The sequence below is a fragment of the Anser anser genome, assembly GCF_964211835.1.
Source record: "Anser anser genome assembly, chromosome: 3".
NCBI classification, from domain to species: Eukaryota; Metazoa; Chordata; class Aves; order Anseriformes; family Anatidae; genus Anser; species Anser anser.
The window spans coordinates 92,340,247-92,358,931 of NC_139722.1; the positions used below are offsets into that span (position 1 = coordinate 92,340,247).

At 38.3% G+C, this 18,685-nt stretch overlaps 1 protein-coding gene across 3 annotated transcripts in view; it reads right to left on the reverse strand.

The window, feature by feature from the left end:
• Positions 1 to 18,685, reverse strand: part of RBKS (ribokinase) — a 68,015-nt gene that overhangs the window by 40,133 nt on the left and 9,197 nt on the right. For 2 of the 3 annotated variants that reach the window (XM_083832079.1, XM_083832078.1), the window contains 3 exons: positions 10,169 to 10,301; positions 4,667 to 4,730; positions 1,807 to 1,869 (listed from right to left, as the gene is read on the reverse strand). In XM_083832079.1, the coding sequence (XP_083688205.1) occupies positions 1,807 to 1,869; positions 4,667 to 4,730; positions 10,169 to 10,301 (260 nt within the window). Of the gene's footprint in view, positions 1 to 1,806; positions 1,870 to 4,666; positions 4,731 to 10,168; positions 10,302 to 13,738; positions 13,762 to 18,685 lie in introns of those variants that run through there. The other variant, XM_083832080.1, reaches the window with a different exon arrangement.

Consider the following 18,685-nt stretch of genomic DNA (forward strand, 5'->3'; position numbering starts at 1 on the left):
ACAAGAAAAAAAAAAAAAAAAAAGGTGTCTCTTGCAACAGCAAAGCACATAAGTACTGCTATTTTATTACAATTTAGTCAATTCAGGCGCCAGATGGTTTTAGATAGAAGTAACAACCAGAACCATTACCAATTCGGTGCATCTGTTTGCTTTACAGCATAGTTCTGACCAGGTTTGCTCTTCTACTAGATTTTAAATTAAATCTGAGGCCAGTGGTAACTCAATTTAGGATTTTTTCAGTTTCTGAAAGAAACAAACTGCATGGCATTATGCATTATTTTGTTCATTGTGTGAATCACAAGACTACTGGAGACCATTCACGCTGACACTAACAGGTAAGGCTAACCTAATGGTATCGAAAAGTCAGTTTCCCTTTCCTAATTGTTACAAAGGTTTTATATCAACCAGATGGTTTTGTTCCTTATCCTTCAGAAATTCATTTTAACAGGTCATCCTGTGCTTGTTCAGATTTGAACCATGGTTACCTTATTTGGCATGCATATGAATTAGGAAGTAATAAGACTGCTTCTTATCAGCTATTCTGGACAGCAAATCTAGTGCCAAACATGTCTACATCTACATGTACAAAGCAGTGAGGCCTCAGAATGTGCTCTCCTGGATTCTCACTGTCTTTCCCATTTATGATGGTCACAGTAGTGACCACATGCAGCACATCTTAAGAGCTGGTATAGTAATTTATCTGCTGACCGAAATGAAGAGAAGGCAGGTATCAAGTTTATTTGGTGTATTACAGCTACCTTATTTTTGAAATAAAGCTGTCATGCATTTGATTAATCTAGTTTCGAGAAAATTAAACTCACATCTCCAACTAATTTGCTTAATTTTCCTGAATGTTCCTGTGTAGACTTGCTTTTAGTCACAGTTCCTTCCCAGCTTTGCTCCTGGAGTCAACAGTCATGTTTCCTTTCCCATCTTGAGCTGTAGCCCAATGTACCATCAAGTTACATAGGAATTTGTGAAACTGATGTGTCAGCTAAGTTGTGGTAACTATTCAAATGAAGGTTGTTAGCTGCACCAAAGCGAACTAATTCAATCACACTTAATCTGTTATGTATGCATAAACATTATTGGTCCTATGCTCTAAAATTTTGATCTGGACACAAGTGCTTCTCCTAAGAGCTTGCTTGAAGAAAAGATAAACAGAAAGTTTTCAGAAGATAATTTAGCTATCTTGAAGAAGAGCATGAAACAAGCTAACTCTTGTTTTCTTCTTACCCTGCAACATAGGAGTAAATGCACAGGCTAAGGAAAAATGACACAGAAAAAAACAAATAATGTCATCTCATCGTGTATTCATCACTGCAGATGCAACCTGGGATCAAGCACTGTTGTAATATTACATAAACAATGTAAATATTTCTACTTATACTAAGGACAATTACATTTCCTGATTCAGGGCGTAATGACTCATGCAGGAGGCAAACCCATTCCTCACAGTAAAAGTGCTACGTAAGTTGTGGTGGAAAAGGAGAGCTTTAACCTTCTTCTGATCCCCTGTGTGCTGGCCGGTGTGAAACTGGATAGATCAGCTGGCTGGCTGAATTATGGCTGTTACATTGCTAGTCTAAAGGTCTGATTCTGCTGCCTTTAGGCACCTCATTCTACAAAGTTGCCTGTAATAAAACTAAATGCAACAAAATACGAATAAGATCATGAAAAAGACAAAAGATGTAGAAAAATATTTCTATAGTTAACAGTGACATGGGAAAGGTTGTTGTTGTTTTGTTTTTTTTTATGGCTGTAGAGGCAAAACCAAGTAGACAATTCAGAGTAGAAATAATGTACCTTCACTGTTGACAATTATTGAAGCAGTTCCAGTAGCAGCTTCTGTAGTCTGACCTACAAATGCTTAGAAAGGGAAAAGTTAGAGCATGCATTAGTTCAATACATTACTTTCAACCAATAGCATGTGATTCAGTTTAATTGAATTAAATCTGAAATGAACCCATAACCTCCAGCAATTTAAAAATGCTAATTACTCTTTCATGTGCAACAATGCCAGAAAAGCTAACAACAACAAAAAGTGTTAATTTACACCCACAAAACAGAAATGCGAGTCCAACATTCTTTAATTTGGCTACATCTCTGCTTTAGAGAAAGCATGTTATTTATACAGCTTTCTCAGGCACTCTCTACTCCTACATGGAAGTATTTCTTTTATCCAATAAAACAATAGAGTCAAAGCTGGAGAAACCTAAAATATTAACATAACACAGCATTTAATTCTCTGGAGATTTGCATTTCAGGAGAAGTATTAACATGTATTATGAAGGCAGTGGTGAGGCTATATGTTTCCTCTTGGGATTATTATTCAGACAACTAGAAGTGAGGCTGGCAGCACTGTCTATTATAAAGATCGTTCAATATTTACTAGTATAAGAACCTGTTTTCAGCTGTCAGATAATTTGTCAAATATTAACCAGTGATCCAAAGCTTTCTACAACAGTGGATTTATTCAGATATAAAGCAGTAAAAAACTGTCAGAAAAGTTCAGTTTTCTTCTCCCAAGTACTGTATCTAAGAAAAATCTACTGTTTTATTTGAGGTAAATTCTAGTGACCTTTTGTTTAGAGCATTTTAGAGCATGGACTTGAGGCTGGGCAAGGGTTGGCTTCTTTCTCAAGATATTTAAAAAACAGTTCAAATTCGAACAAGGATGAAAAAAACAACATCATGCTTATGCAGATTTGCACAAGTATTGCAGTTACTTGCCCTGAAGGTTCCCTTATCTAGCTCAGAGTTACAAGGATCAGAGCAGAACTTTCCTTGCAATTATAGCTTCTTTTCACTGTGACCTAGGTTTGCACACTGGAATGGAAAGCAGAGAATTTGTGTCTTCTGTGCTGTCAATGCCCTTCACATAGCAAATATGCAGCGTGAGCAGTAAGCTACCCAGTTCAAACGTAGGGGAGGAGCTAGAGTTGGAGAGAGAGGGAGTAACATCAGTAAAGGTCTAAACAGTCTGTGTAGCACTGGTGGTAGCTGATAGGTTGTGGAGACAGGAAGACTGGGAAAGGGGAAAGTTATGAAACAGCCTGGAATTGGAAAGAAAAGGGATCAGGTGGTATGTTAAGAAACAGAAGAGCAACATAAATGAAGAAGCCATACAACAAGGACCCAGGATATGAAGTGGAGAAAAGTGGCATTATGGCAAGGATTTTCATCCGGTACCCGGTATCCTGATGGAAAATAACAGGGATAGGTTAGACAAGGATTAAACGGGGATGAAAAGCCAGGGAAAGACATATGACAGTCCCATGTGAAAACATCTGTGTGCACTGAATCATCCTTGCCTCCAAATCTTGGAATGCAAGCTGGGATCCCAGACCAGCCTCACCAGCAGAACATGCTTTCATCCTCCAGGGCTGATCACCAATGGAGATGTCAATCTAACATAATTCTGAGATATTTCTAACTCAACCAGCAGAAGTCTTTACTTCAGACCAACCCTTCAGTTGATCTATGTAGGTATCAATGAAGTGCAATACAATGACATTTCTGAAGATTTTTCCTTCACTTCCCTTTTCCTGACGCAAAGACTATTTAAAAATTTATGTTAAGATTACAAGATCAATCATTTAAACCAGAAAATATGAGATTTAAGGTTGTCTGTGGAATATACATTTTCATTAACTGCTATGCATCATAATAACTTTACTTACATGAGCGAAGACTTTACTCACGAGGTAGGCCCGTTTGAGAGAGATTTATAACAGACACTAACAGACACTAGTTTTATGGTATCCTTGCCTGGTTGCTTGCTAAGTTGGAAGACAAGTAATGAATAAGCCTCTCTATATATTTGTGAAATATTTAGATGCTATACTGACAAGCATAATAAAAAGCCCACAAAATACCAGTGATTCTCTCTTTAAAGCAGGATTTGAATAATGCAGTAAATGAAAGTGGTGGCTGCACTTTAAACAGAAAACTTGAACAGAACATTGAATTGCCACTTAGTGATTTTATCTGTCCACTCTGTCCACACTGACAGAAACAAGGGGCTTGCAGACAAAAGATCATGTAGTTAAGCAGCACACAATAATACATTTTCACAAGAGAAAGAATTAGGGTTACAAAGGTGCAAATATGATAGAATATTGTGAATGCTTAACTTTTCTTTTTCCTGAAAGCCTTTTAACATTGATTTTTGTGTATATGTGTATTAACAAACATCAGCTGCATTCTGTAGAATGTTTGGACATCATTTTAAAAAACAGAGCAGAGATGAAATGTATGGAGTTGACAAATGCATTTCCACTTTACCCTTTCCCTCTCAACATGAAATAAAGAAAGGATAATCAGACTGGATTTTGTCAGTTTCTCACCAGGCATTATCATCATCAGTGCCAGCCTAAACACTCACATAACAGCAAGTTATCTTCAAGTGACTTGCACTGATGTAATCATTTGAGATTTAGAGGTAATAACATTAAATGTTACTTTTAGTGGTACAGCAGACTTTAGAAGTCCCCACATTCTAACCCACACTCATTCATTCCTCCCATTTGTGTCAAAACAATTCTTTGTAGTTTTGATTTTGACTACAGACATATCCAATAAAGCAATAAAATAAGAAATCCTCCACTACCAATGTTTAAAGCTTAGGAATAATTCAAAAGGCTTATTTAAAGTAAAATTTTACCTGTAGAAACACCATTCTTCTTCAAATTTGCAACATAATCATTGCCAAAGGAATCCTTCCCAACCTACACAGAAGATAAACAGACAGGTTTTATCTACAGAAAGGTGAGATCGTCTTTAGGCAGCAGAATGCTCTAATGCAATTTGAATACAACACTTTCTATTTTGCAGCACTTTATTTTTTGGAATACAGTTCTGCAGATCTCTCCACCTCTATTACGCACTGCCTCCACCCATGTCCCTATATTCAAGTTTCATTCTCATACAACCACTATGTTCCCTTGAAACTGAAGCTTTCTGGGGACTGTACAATCTGGAAGTGCACAGAATCTTGTACTCCTGGGTCATTAGTCAATTTTGAACTGAAAGGAACCTAAGCGTTCCTCTTAACTGCAGTTAATGTTTTGAATTTTCTACCTCAAAGTTTTCTTGGTGGAAAAACATCAGTGGCTGTGCTCTAGAAAGTGACTATAAACACAGCATTGCTGATTTCTGTAATTTCTCAGTACTAAATGTACCATTTATGAATTCAACATGTTTTTGTTTGTTTTATCCAGCAACACCAGACCCAGTTGAGTTACAGAGTCAAGCTATGCTCTATTGTTTTTCTAACAGCAAGTTAAAAAGCTTGTAATTTCAGTTCCACTAATCCTTTTAGCTGAACAGAATTCTGCTTGCTGTTTATTCAGGGTAATAAACATTTGGTTTTGTTTCATTACACAAGCTGAAAAAAGAAGGTGAGGTATATGGAGAGAAAAAAAAAAAAAGGTCTAACTTACTTAACGCCAAAATAGCATTTAGTATATAAAGCCAACACAGTTTTTAGTTCACCAGTCTTAGCCTATGTCTTCAGCACTCACAGTTTGTGCTCCCACTTCCAAGCGCAACTTGTACATCTATCTGATCAGTATCAACGACTGACCAATGCTATAGGAAGTATGTTTGCAAGAGAAAAAAAATCATCTTTCAGATAAGAAGCTAGATCAAGATCCTGGTCATGGTCTAGACAGCAAAGGAATTGCATGATAAATAATGACCTGTCTTCTCATAAAACAACACTAATAGCTAACGCTGTATTTGAGTTGTTAGGAAGTACAAAGCAGCTGCCTCTAAAGCCTGCTTAGAAATCTTTCTGTTTATGAGTTCGGTCTTATGGAAAGCTCTGAGAAGACCTGAGTACTAGCTAGTGATCACACAAATCAAACCCTGCAAAATTCCACAAACTGTACAGAGTTGTAAAACAGAAAGTGTCACAAATGGACAGATGATCCTTCCCCCCCACTTACTGTATTGCATATCCATGTTTTTAAACATATTTTCATTTCCTACAACCTCTATATGGGATTTTTATAAAGCATTATTAGGGATGGTCCCGATCTTTTACCAAAGGAGGACATCAATGTAGGTTAAAACAGTCTATCCAGATGGAACATTCCTCTAACAAATGGAGGGAAAAAAAAAAAAGAAAAAAAAACATAAACATTTTCTTTGGTCACTGTGCTATTCATTGTTTGCATATTAGAATATGTCTGTATTTCTGACTACTCCCAGTTTGCCAGACAGGGCGGGTTGTCAGAAGCTGCATCTTCTGACTGCTTTTGTCTGGCTGACTGCAGCCATCTGCAATTTAAACCTGAATTGTGCTCACCTTTGCAGCCTAACAGATGTACTGTTGGAATGCATTCCACCTGATGGTATCATCTTCTCCCTCCCTATCTGCTACAGAGCTTCTACAACAAATCTCAGGATTTGCTCAGTTATTTCAGAAATGAAGTATTTCGTAACCGTTTCCCAGAAGCTCAACTGAAAACTGCTTCCTTCTGCTCTGGATCCTATATAATTGACAGACAGACACCCCTTATTGTTCAACTGTTGTAACAACTGAGATCAGCCACGGCACTTCTGCTCACAGCAAGGGATCTCAGTGCTGGAGGGAAGCCCTTGGAAGGGTCTCCATGGAGGTCCTTTTCCTCTGGAAACTTTTCTCCATGTTAGTTCATCAGCACCCGACCCAGTTAATCCTAGTGCCTTTGAAGGGTTTATCTTCCCATTCAGGCTTTACCCTCAAGGAAGGCAGAGTACTGGGCATCAGGCTCATTTTAGATTAAAGGCATATTTACTGACCGTGTCAAATTATTTAACATTGTTTTAAATATTTTATGCTTTTGCTCAGACCCTCATAGATGGACTATTGGATGAATAGAAAACTAAATGTCTTAGTCTGCTGACCACAGAACATTACGCGTGCTGAAGTAGCATTTCTTCTTTCTTGATTTCTTAAGCAGTTTGTACAAGCATGAGGGTCACAAGGTTTGCGCATTAGAAAAGTAGAATTACATCAGTATTTTTCAACCTGGGTTTTCCTTGCTTACCATCAAGTTTTCCATGTGCACCTAGGAAAGCTGACTGGTGTAACAGCTAAAATTCTAGCAGCTTAAGAGAATCAAACTCATCTGTACCTGAAAATTAATTACAATAAAAATATGTACCTCTTAACAAATTTTCATTTATTCTATATGCACATTTTCTGAGAGTTTACTCTTTCTCTTGTTTTGAGAATTAAACAGGTACTAAACACAAAAGTAAGACTAATACAAAAGGAAAAAACAATTGGAGATAACCATTATACTCTGGGCTGTGTCTTAGATATATCTAACTTCTTACAATTAAGTGAAAATTATTTGTAATTAATTAATTACAATTAATTATTAGTTACAATTAATTATTTGAGTTTACTGCACTTATTCTTAAATTTGGCTTAGAGATCGTCTAAAGACAGAAGACAACACAGCATCATAGTCCAGCACTTCCTATTCCTGAGTAGGAATCAAATGCAGCCAGGGATTAAGTAGAATTTAGTATATGCATTTATCAGGCTAGCGATAGCAATGACCAGTGAGAATCATCTCAAATCGTTTGTCAGAAGAAAACTGGGCCATTTTACAGTACATGCAATGGCTTTCAGATCAACCTTCTTCCATGCTCTTTATCTAGGATACTTAGCAGATTTTTTGGTAATTGCCACTACAATGGGGAGTTCGGACCCCCCTCAAAACCTCTGTGCATTTTTCAGTACTGCAACAGGGTTCTTGTCTCAACATGAACAACCCACTTGTTCTCTTAGGTCTGTTAGTTCCCTGACTGCAGCCTTGCACACTTCTCGGAACCACTGTCTTGTCTTTTGAAGTGGCAACTATTCCATCAATATGGTGTTTTACAGTACCAAGCAAACTGAGTAAGGGAGCTTAAGACCAATACTGTGATAGATATTGATAACCCAGAGCACCAGCAGTCACTTCCATTGGCTTCCAGGCAGGAAATAGAATAGCATTTGCATTTCCACTAGCCAAACCCAGTATTTGGATTTTAAATTAAAATCTACAGCATTCTGTGGCATTTCTAGTTATACCTACGAGTCATCCTAAAATTCCCTTTCTCAAACCATCAACAGATAGTCACTGCCTGTCTTTTACGCTTTAAAGCTCTCAGGTATGAAGAATGTCTTGTCACTTGACCTGAGATGCTTATGTCTCCTCTTGTTGATTAGATCCTCTGTCTAAATTACAGTCCTTGTAAAAGGATGCCACACTCCAGTGGAATGTCCCTCTGGTACTAATACTGATTCCATTCCCACAGCTTTAGACTGCAGAAGCAATTGCCTCATGTTGGGAATTATGACCAAAACATAAACATGTACTGAGCACAGAGTGTGTGTGAAAGGCAACCTGGCTTTAAGAACCACCGCATACTTAAGATGACTTCTTAAAGTAAAAATAATTGAATTGTAATGTCACATTATTACCTGACTCTTCTCAGTTATATTCAGCAAATGACTTTATATGGTGCCCTATTGAGCTGTGCAGCTAAAAGACTGTACTGCTCTGAGACGAGACTGTTTTGCCAGGCTGTAAACTGCATTTTTAATTTAAAAAGTAAATATTAACTTTTAAACAAAAAATAAAAAAGGCTAAAACTTATATGAGAAATCTGTCCTTCTCTACTAAGTCTTTTCTCCCATAAATACATAATAGAAAGAAAGAAAGAAAGAAAGAAAGAAAGAAAGAAAGAAAGAAAGAAAGAAAGAAAGAAAAAGAAATACAACTACGTTTTTCTGAAATAGCATAAATACGATTTTGGAAAGTAACTGGAAATTATACTAACTGCTAAATTTTATTAGGAATGCAAATGGTTCCAAAAACATGTATTCACTGAGATAGCTTAGACCATTAAAAAATAAAACAAAATTCACACTTTCAGTAGAAAAAAAACCTTTAACATTTATCAGGAAATGTTAGCAGAGAATTCATTGCCAATTCATCTTGTATTTGAATCTGATCATTCTTGAATGCAAAGATGATCAAATTTATACTCAATATTACAGAAGTGTAAACATCCCCACTATAAATTTTAAAAAAAGAAAAAACAAACAACTTAAAAAAAACCAACACTGTAGAACAACAACTAGTGATAATGACCCACAGAAATGCCTGAAGGTATAATTTAGATTGATAGGTACCATTCTTTAGCCTAAATATTGAATTGGAAACCAATAAGAAAGGCTTCCCTGAGATGTCTCCAGTACTCCTTAAAAAATCCCTTGCAGACAATGATCCAACAAATTTAGCATCTTCCCCCAGCTATAGCAATAACAAAGTGTGTCGAGTCAATCTAAATTTTCATCTGCAGTTAGTACCGGATAGACAATAAGGCTACAGAGAGATAAAATTTGATCCTAACCTTAGTAATGATCACTCAAAACCGATAGCATTTAATGGCAAAAATCAAAGAAAAGCACTGTAAATATATAGCATCTGCCAGGCTGGATCAGCCCGATGGTCTGTAAGCCAGTCTTCAGAACTGTTGTACATCAAAAGTTTCAGAGAAGTAAGCAAAAAATTCCCATAGCATGCAAAGGTGATACAGTTTGTATATCAACATCCCATCCTAATCTCAAGTAATTAGACAACAATTTAATTCTTGAAGCACGATATGTTATATTTCTTCCTGAATTTGTTACTATCTCACCTGTATTTGATTTTCATAATCACCTACAAAGTAAACTGCAGGTTGACTACAGTGCCTAGCACCTGAACGTCATCACTGAAGCCCTGATAGTTGTAATGCTGGGGAGCATAAAGAGGAGGGGCTAGCACTTGAATTTTGAATATCTCAAATTCTCCCCAACTCTCTTTTCCATGGTATATCTATCAATCGAAGTTTTGCAGCCTTTCTTTCTGTGCAATTTCTGCCAGATCTCTAGCCAACTACTCTTTGGTTCTGGCAGTGCTTTCAGAACAGCCTCCTGGTCACATTTCATGCTTAAATTTACAGCTGAAATAAGGAGAAGAAACAGGAATTAGAGAAGGATTAAAAAGAAAACAAAAAAAAACAACAACAAAAGAGTAACAAACAAAACCACCATTTCTGTAAGATACCTAAAGGTTTACTGGAGTTTGCATGAACACTTAGTTCAGCTGTAATCCAAGAGCAAGCCAGTGCTTACCTTGCAGATCAGCGAGGTCTTGGCCCCGAGTCGAGCAGACTGGACACATTGATTGGCTCCTTTCCCACCAAAACCAATGAAAAACTTCTGTCCAAGGACAGTTTCTCCAGCTCTTGGCAATCGCGTGGTAAGGCTGTTCCAATTTAAAGCAATATTTACATGCATTAACGACTGAAAATAGCAAGCATCTTCAAAGTAAGAGTTACATTCTTACAATCCTAAACGGTCCGACAGCCAGTAAACAAAAATTAAAAAAGACTAGAAAAAAGAACAGAAAGACCCTTCAGGGTCTCTATTCCACAAACCACCAGTTTAAGTTTATCCCTTACATGCCACCCCGTCAAGCTTCTCGTTTATTACTCAGGAGAGGGATTGCATTTCTGTTGTCTTTGTTTCATGTTTCTACAGGAATAGAAGCTCTTGAGCCCTGACTGGGATTCCCCGGTGCTAACACAATACAGATAAATAATAAATCTATAGGTCTTGCTGTTCACATTGTTTTTCTGTAACATTCAGTGCAACTTTACATATTGTTCATTTAATTTCATTACAGCTAATTATACCTTCTTGAACCACCCTAAGTAATTTTTCACTTTGTTGGTGTTTACAGCCCTGAAAATTGTAGATCATTATCAAAACCTTCCTCCCCTCTGCTGCCACTCAGGCCACAGTACATATTCAACTTTTCTCGTTTTTAGATCAAACTTTGCAACTTTTTAACATTTTGTTGGTTTTTGAACTGACTCCAATTACATTTACATTTTTCTGGGGATGGGTGCCCCAAACCAGATGCACTAATACAAGTGGAGACCGATCAGGGGTGTATTCAAGACAGTCTGGTTTCATTTCCATTTGGAAAACAAAACAAAACAAAACAGAACTGTAATTTTGTTAACACTACCAGATGTTTTGCTATCTCCAGCAGAAGTTGAAAAAAAGACACAACACCACGAACCTATGGGGAAGAAGTTCTCTGAATGCAAAAGGCAAGCTTACTTTTGGCCCTTCTATTAAAAATTCGTCATTCAAAGCGCTGTTTGCAACACTCGGATTCCCCAAGTTTCTGCCCCTTCAAGCTATACGTTCCAGGGACAAGGTCTAAAACCAGAATTCCTTCTATCTGTTAAGCTACAAACAAGTTCACGGCACACATGGAGAGAATTGAACCCATTTGGTCCAATGACGGGGAGCCCAGAAGGGCTCCCAAGTACATCTAGTGGCACTCATTTTGTTTCCAGAGATTTAGAGCAAGGTAACACTCTGTTAGGAAATGTTTAAGCTTTTTTTAAATGAAAATGTAGCAGCCTTTTACAAGTAGACTTGTAAGTGCCTTGTATAGGTGGAAAAGGCTGCTAAGTTAAAACAGTTTGCCCACAGCAGCATCTGGCAGCTTGTTTACAACAGTCAGCAACTTAGGTGTCAGGGAACAAGGTGTAATGAGGGCGGATAACTAATGTTTACTAATAGGACCATCTATAATTTATTGCTATTTTCATCAGCTTATGTGCCATCAGAAGCCAAAATAGCGGTGGCTGGGGACCAGAGAAGGAAGGAGGGCCACAAAACTCAGAGGGAGAAGCTCCTGTGCAGTCAGTGCCAGGCTATTGCATGTGTACTTCCAGAACTGTGTGCCATTCAGCAAAGGGGAGTTGTTTCACTCAGCCTTGGTAAGAAATAGTAATAGCAGCTCTTGTATAATTCATTTTATCCACAGATCTCGCTACACTTTAAAAAGCAGAACAATGTTATTCCTGTTTTGTGGGTGTGAAACTTAGGCAAGTCATTTTGCCTTTTTTTTTGCCTCGGGTCAGCCAAGAAGCCAGTGGCAAAACCAAAAATAGAGATCAGCTCAATCCACGAGCACACGCTGTCTTCTCATTTAAATTCTACAGTAAGTAGAATGGTATCAAGTCTCAATTCATCTTCCTTCCTTAGGGTGTTTTAGGAGATTATAGCTTATTCTAAATAGAATTTGTTTCCACAAAAAGCCAATATATTTTTAGACGAAGATTAACAATTGTGACATCCCAGCAGGCATCTGCTAATAGTGCTGCTCTGAGTTCATATGCATTTTCAAGAAGCATGTTCAGCCATACATATTCTTGTTTTAACAGTGGCTAGACCACGACTTGATTCTTCTCTCAGTTATGTTGGCATCGACAAGCAACTCCAACGAAAGCAAAGTAATTACACTGGTGAAAAAACAGGCTTGGTGAGATGAGGATCCGGGCCTCGGTGTTTCAAGTAGGACAGCAAAACAACTGCCTGTGGGAATCCAACAGCTTGCCAAAGACGGGAAGGTCACCTTTTTTATTGTTTTGATGAAAAGGCACAAGGCAAAGGGCAAAGGATCAAGTTGGAACAGTGATTTGTAATTAGCCAATTTTAAAAATAGGCTAACAGACTAGGCAGGAACACACAGCAAGTTCCTGTAGCTCACTGTAAACAAAAAAACCCACCTCATTGCATTTCAGGCATGATCGCTGATCCTTTCAGAACAATTCTCCTCTCCAGAAGCCTGTTTGTATTTTCAATATTAAACAAATTCAAAGCCCTGATCTCTATATATAGCCTGGATGTTTCACTTTCACTGACACAGGTATTCAAGTTCCCCCCCCCCCCCCCCCCATACAATGTTGTTCTCTTGTCATTTAATTCTGCAACTGCACTAACTTTCGATTCACATCAGACAATTTTAATGAGCATTTCAGGCTTCTGTTATGAGCAGGCAATGATGAGTAATCTGTATGATTAAGGAACCCTATAAATTCTTGGCTTATTGATGGTACCACAAAGAATACTCATAATGGCCTAAAAATGATGAAACAGCTAATGTTACTCCAAAACTAGGCTAAATAAGTTAATTAGAAAAACTGTCACGCCGGTTTTCAGAATTGTTACATAAAATGTTTTGTAAAGCTATTTACAACTTCGACATAATTTGAAAATGCTGACCTGAAAAACTAAATTTAAGTTACTAGCCAACAGACTGCTCTCAGCTCGTGTGACAAATTCTGCTCAGCATTGAGAGGATAAATGGTATGAAGAATATTGATCTCGTATCTTAGCAGTAACCAGAAAGTAAACCTGAAATCCCCTGACACTTACTAGATGGGACATAAAATGACTGTATAATGTTTTGCAAGTTGTGCACAGTACTACTGAATCATATTTATAGAGGAACTTTAGACTGGAACATCCTGAAACACTTCAGACATTACAAATAAAGGAATACAGTCACTCAAAATTTCAAGAATTTTTACAAAATGGTATCTAAATGTAGGAAGCACATGGCAACACTACCCACGGGTTTTCATGGGAAACGAAGAATCTTACATCCAGTCATGCTCCAGGGATTTGGGGTAAATAAGAACACACAAGTAAGAATTCTGCCATTGCAATAACTTCAACCCTTTGTCCAGTGTGTGCCATGAGTGCCCTTAAAGGCTAGAGCTGGTTAGCACATGTATTTTTAGATAGACGTCCCTTAAGGAGGGCAGCACTAGAAAAAGAACAGAACCCTTTACTACCTTGTTGAAGCACTGAATCAGAGGTGAAAGTACAACTTACTGAGTCATTAATGCCACTTTCCATGGTATTCTGGGTTTTCTTGAACAGTTCCCGTCTAAGTAGTGACTAGATCGTAATCAGAGGAAGAGTCTGAGGGAAGGAGGAAGGGAAGGGAAAGGTGTACAGAAGCAGCATTTGCATAAACTAATCCTGAAATTAATCATGGTTTGCTTCCGATTCCTGACACCTAACCGGTGTCTGTTCAGTGTTTTCAACACATGAGAGTACCACAAAGATGCATTTTTACCACCAGCCTAAGCTGCTGCAAAACCATGCTGATACAGTAGCATTTATCCAATGTTTATCTTCCAGTGCCCTTATTGCTCAGGGAGCTTACTAATACAAAATCCGTGGTTTTCCCCCCAGGTCATTTTAACTAGGATCAGCAAACTGACCGAAGCTGGTGTACAGCAGGCAGGGTGGGCTGGGACGAAGGAGGAGGTGAGTGAGGGGACGCTGCCTGCACCAGCCGTGCTGCCTTCTATGCTGAAAACGCCGAATGCTACCTAACGAGGGTTTGCGTTACGAGTACGGTATGCTCAGCTCAGCAGGTATGTGGAAGAAAAGCAGAAAGCATCAGTGTATTCCTGAGAAAGGACGTGGTTTTGGTGTGCATGAGAAAGGAAAATAAGTGGAAAAAAAACCTACATTGACATTTCTCTTCAGAAAAAATAGGAAAAAGAAAACAATGCTCTCATCAGGCAATTCAGAGGGGAAGAGAATTTGTACGTTAGATGGGATGTCACGTTATCTAAGACGACTGTCATGTCATCAAAAGAAAAATTCAAACTTTTTTTTTTCTCCTGAAGAAAGGTGAAGATAATCCTGGGTATCAAAACAGTAGCAGAAACGCTGCATGTCAGTGTCTTAATAAAACAGAACACAATGTAAAGGCCTAGAATTTAGCTTTGATTCTCTTCTCTTTGAACCCCTGAACAAAACTGGCTCCTTCTCCCCTCCTGGGAATTCCCTAGAATGGGGAAAATCCCTGTGAGATTAGAGTAGGTGTAACTAGCCACTGTCTAGTACATACAATTTGCTGGGCTTTCATGATCCTCTGAGCTGACAAATACAAAGGAAAGAACAGTTCTTGCCTCTAACTAGGAATATTAGTACATCATTGTGGTGAAAAAGCCTCCGACCTCTTTTGGATCTGGCTTAACATTTTGGTTTAGCCTTGGTCTCTTTTGTCTCGCATAATTTTTAAAGATTTGAACATGTTCTATGGGAAAGTATCCATAACGCTGAGACAAAAAGACCACAGTTCTTTTCAAAATCTGATGGTCTTGACTCGGTCGTGCTTTCATCCCTTTTAATAATCCACTAAAACATCTTATTAGAAGGTAGACATTTTTCAGGATTTGTGAAGAGACTACCTCAGGAACTTAACTACAGCTTGATTTAAATACGGGGCTATCAGGTTCTAGGTTCTTAGTCTCACTTCACATCTCTAATGATTGAAAAAATCATTAGGAGACAATTAGAAATAATAGGAAATATTCTAGGCATTCTTCCCCCTATTTCCCTGAATGTGACAAGTCTTTCCTTAACAAAAGGTAACTTTTCAGAAAATTCATATTATTGGTTATCATTTCTTGTATGTTTGATGGTCTGGTGCCTGCTCTAGCGCACAGTAATGAATAGTGGAAAAATACCACCCAAATTGTTACCTGGAAAAATAATTGAGGGTTAAAGAACAATCCCTTCACAGGACAGTGCTGAGGGACCGTGGCAGTGTGAGTTGCAAAAACTTTACCCCATCATCCAGCTGAGGGTTTTTTAAAAACTTCTTTGATTTTCCACAACTACAGTCTGTCACTGCAGTGCAAACAAGTGAATGATGAATTGGTGCAGAGCAGCAGGAATCTTTTCAATCAGGGAAAAGAGGTACTTTATCAAACATATTTCTATCTATTTTAAAGACAGACTATTTCATAGATCTCATTACTGAATGGATCAACAGCTGACCTGACACAAGTGGTGAAAATCTCTAGGATGGGAGAAAATGAAATGAATGGCTGAGACTACAGGATTTCAAGAGTGGTATCGTCTTATATGAGTTTTGACTCTTCCAAAATATCATTGTGCAATCACAACCTCAATTTAAAAAGACCAAAACACATAACCTGCAGAATGAGAACGGATGTCCACGGCTCTTCAACGAGAACTTCAATGAGTATTTCTGCTGACCCACTGCACAGAAGGAAATTTTACCGCACTAGATCTTAAAAGATGTAACAAAGAAGGCACCCAGATGAATATCCTGAAGCATTTGCGGTAGCACACTGTGGTGCACATCACTGAAATGACGATATCACCAAGAGATCAAAATTCCTAAATTATGTTAGGAGCATGAAAACTTCAGCACAAAGGAATTATTTATTGGACTAACTGCCAAAAGTAAGAAGTTTTCTCATGGAACAATTAGCTTTTCCTTACATCTCTAGCAGTTAACTTTTTGGGAAAAGGTGGGCACAGTGATGCTTCCATAATCTGTGGAATGTGTGATTCTGAACTTGAAGCTCTGAAGAGATTCAAAACCCCAAACCAAACAGGAATGTATCTTCAGATATTTAAGTTTAACAAACATTCCTTCATTCGTACCAAACATCTGTTTTGTGTTTAGGAAAGATTGTGGAAATTTTCAAAATTACTACTCGCTAACTTTATTTCCCTCCCACGTTGTTCTTCATTGATGTCTCTCGATTACATTATTTTTGGAACTGCAGTTACATAATTATTTTCAAGGCAATGTGATGGTGATGTTAGAATAGGCTGTCTGAAACATACTGTACTCACCCAGGACTGAAGAAGGCTGCCTACGGTTCCTATGCTGAACAGAACGTTGTATCATGATGAAATACCAGGCTTAAAGCAGAAAAAAACAACACAAATCAAAATAACCTTTGCAACCCAAGCAAAGGGTGATCTTTACATGCCCAAGGATGGATTTAGATATATGGATACCCTGGATGTACATACAGACAGGGGGACGGGAGGCTGGAGAGCAGCCTGTTTCACTCATGCAGAAAAAAGATTGCCTGCTGACCCCCTTACAAATTTGGTCCTCTGTCTTTTCTAGGTAAAAATAAAAAGGACTGCCCTTCCCTGCTCCCCGCTGCTCTCCCCATTATGTATTGGGATTTTATGCAAAGCATGTTGTGCTTTAGGAACTACAATATTAAAAGCAACATCATAGATGTGTTTTCACTACACAGTCATCAAGACACAGTACAGCACAATCCAAATGCTATTCATTTTCTCCAGTAAGAAGTTGCTCTAAAAGCCTGTACCCAAGAGAATAATTTTGACAAATAAGAAGTTTTTCATCAATTTTCTAAGTACAGTGCCTCCCACAGAATCCAGATGGGTCACAAATGAAAAGTATAAACAAAAGAATACTTAGTTTACGTATGCTGACCCAATTTATCATAGATAAAAAAGGCAATCCATATAAGTAATATGCCAAATTCTCATGCTTTCACTAGACAAGTTTTTACTTTGAAACTAGCTTACCCTTGATTTACCACTAAAAAGCTGTACCTGAAATTCTATCTAATTATAAAGGCATCTCCTACAGCCTTGGATTACAATAACATGAAGGTTGTGGGGCAAATATGAGAATCTGCACTGTGCAGGGGGTGCTGGAGTTTCGCTGGCAACACCTACCTCAGCCAGGGCAGGCAGGCACCTCCTCTACCTAACTGCCTTCACCTTTTGTACCATTTAAGTTCCCTTGTGAAAGACAGATCTCTAAATATCAGGAAGATGTCAGTCTGCATACCCCTGGCTTGTTACACCTGCCAGCAGACAACTCTCATGTCTCCAGTAATGCCCAGAATTTCACGAGCAATGGGGAATGAAAACTGAAGGAATATCTGCTCCTTTTCACTGCCTTGATACAGAGCACTGAGCTCCAGCAGCTGCTTTTCCCCAACAGGTCATTTTCTCCTTCCGCCCGGCCAAAAAAGAAAAAAAAAAGATTGAATAATACTAGCAGGATATTCCCAATGAATAATATTAACGGGATCAAGCAATTAGAAGGAAGAAGGTATATTCACTCTCCTTACAGCTGAGAACTTGGAAAATGCCTGCCTTTCCACCCAAGTACTGAACTTGATCTCTCTTCCTTTCCATCTTTTGTTTTCTTTCTGCTGTGTATACTATCAAGTTTTACGCATTTTATATAAACAGGGACCTGAGAGACGATAGAAGTATAGAAAGTGACAGACAGAGTAAATTAGCAAAAGGGAATTATGATTCTTTGGAAGCAATGTTATTTTTGGAAAGATGAGAGGCAGGAAAAGAGCAGTATGAAAAACAAGTGCACGGTAAGAACATGATGCAGAAAGATAAGAACAAGAGGTGGAGGCAAATAAGAGGAAATCATACATGGTTGAGGGATGGCATGCTATTGATCTAGTATGGGTAAAAAAGGGAGAAAAATGGACTAAAGTCAGAAATGGAAAGCAGAAATAATGAAACCCATAAGGGAGCACACAACTGATATATTCGGGAACATTACCACCTTCTTATTTTATAATTAGTTGTCACAAAGATCAACGTGTTCTCTAAAGCTGCAACTACTTAGGCAACACACCGGTGAAAAATCTTTCTGCGTCTTCTCCAGGCTCCAAGTGTATGTTACTGGGCTGGGAAGGAACCGGGGACGGCAGCATCAGATAACTTACTGGAGCCTGATAGAGGGGCTAACGACCGGAGCTTTATAAAACAAGCAAACAAAACCTTACTAGCAAACTCCTATGGAAGGAACAGCTCAGACAGCTGCTAGAGGCAACAGCATATATATGCCTGCCCAGAGTGGTTTTACACAAATTTGTTACCGTCGACTCTGTACGATTTTTCTTGCAGCTTTTGATTTGTGCCAGCAGCTCTTCGGCGTCAGGAGTACTAAAATTTACCCAAAGACATTTATGTCTCGAAATG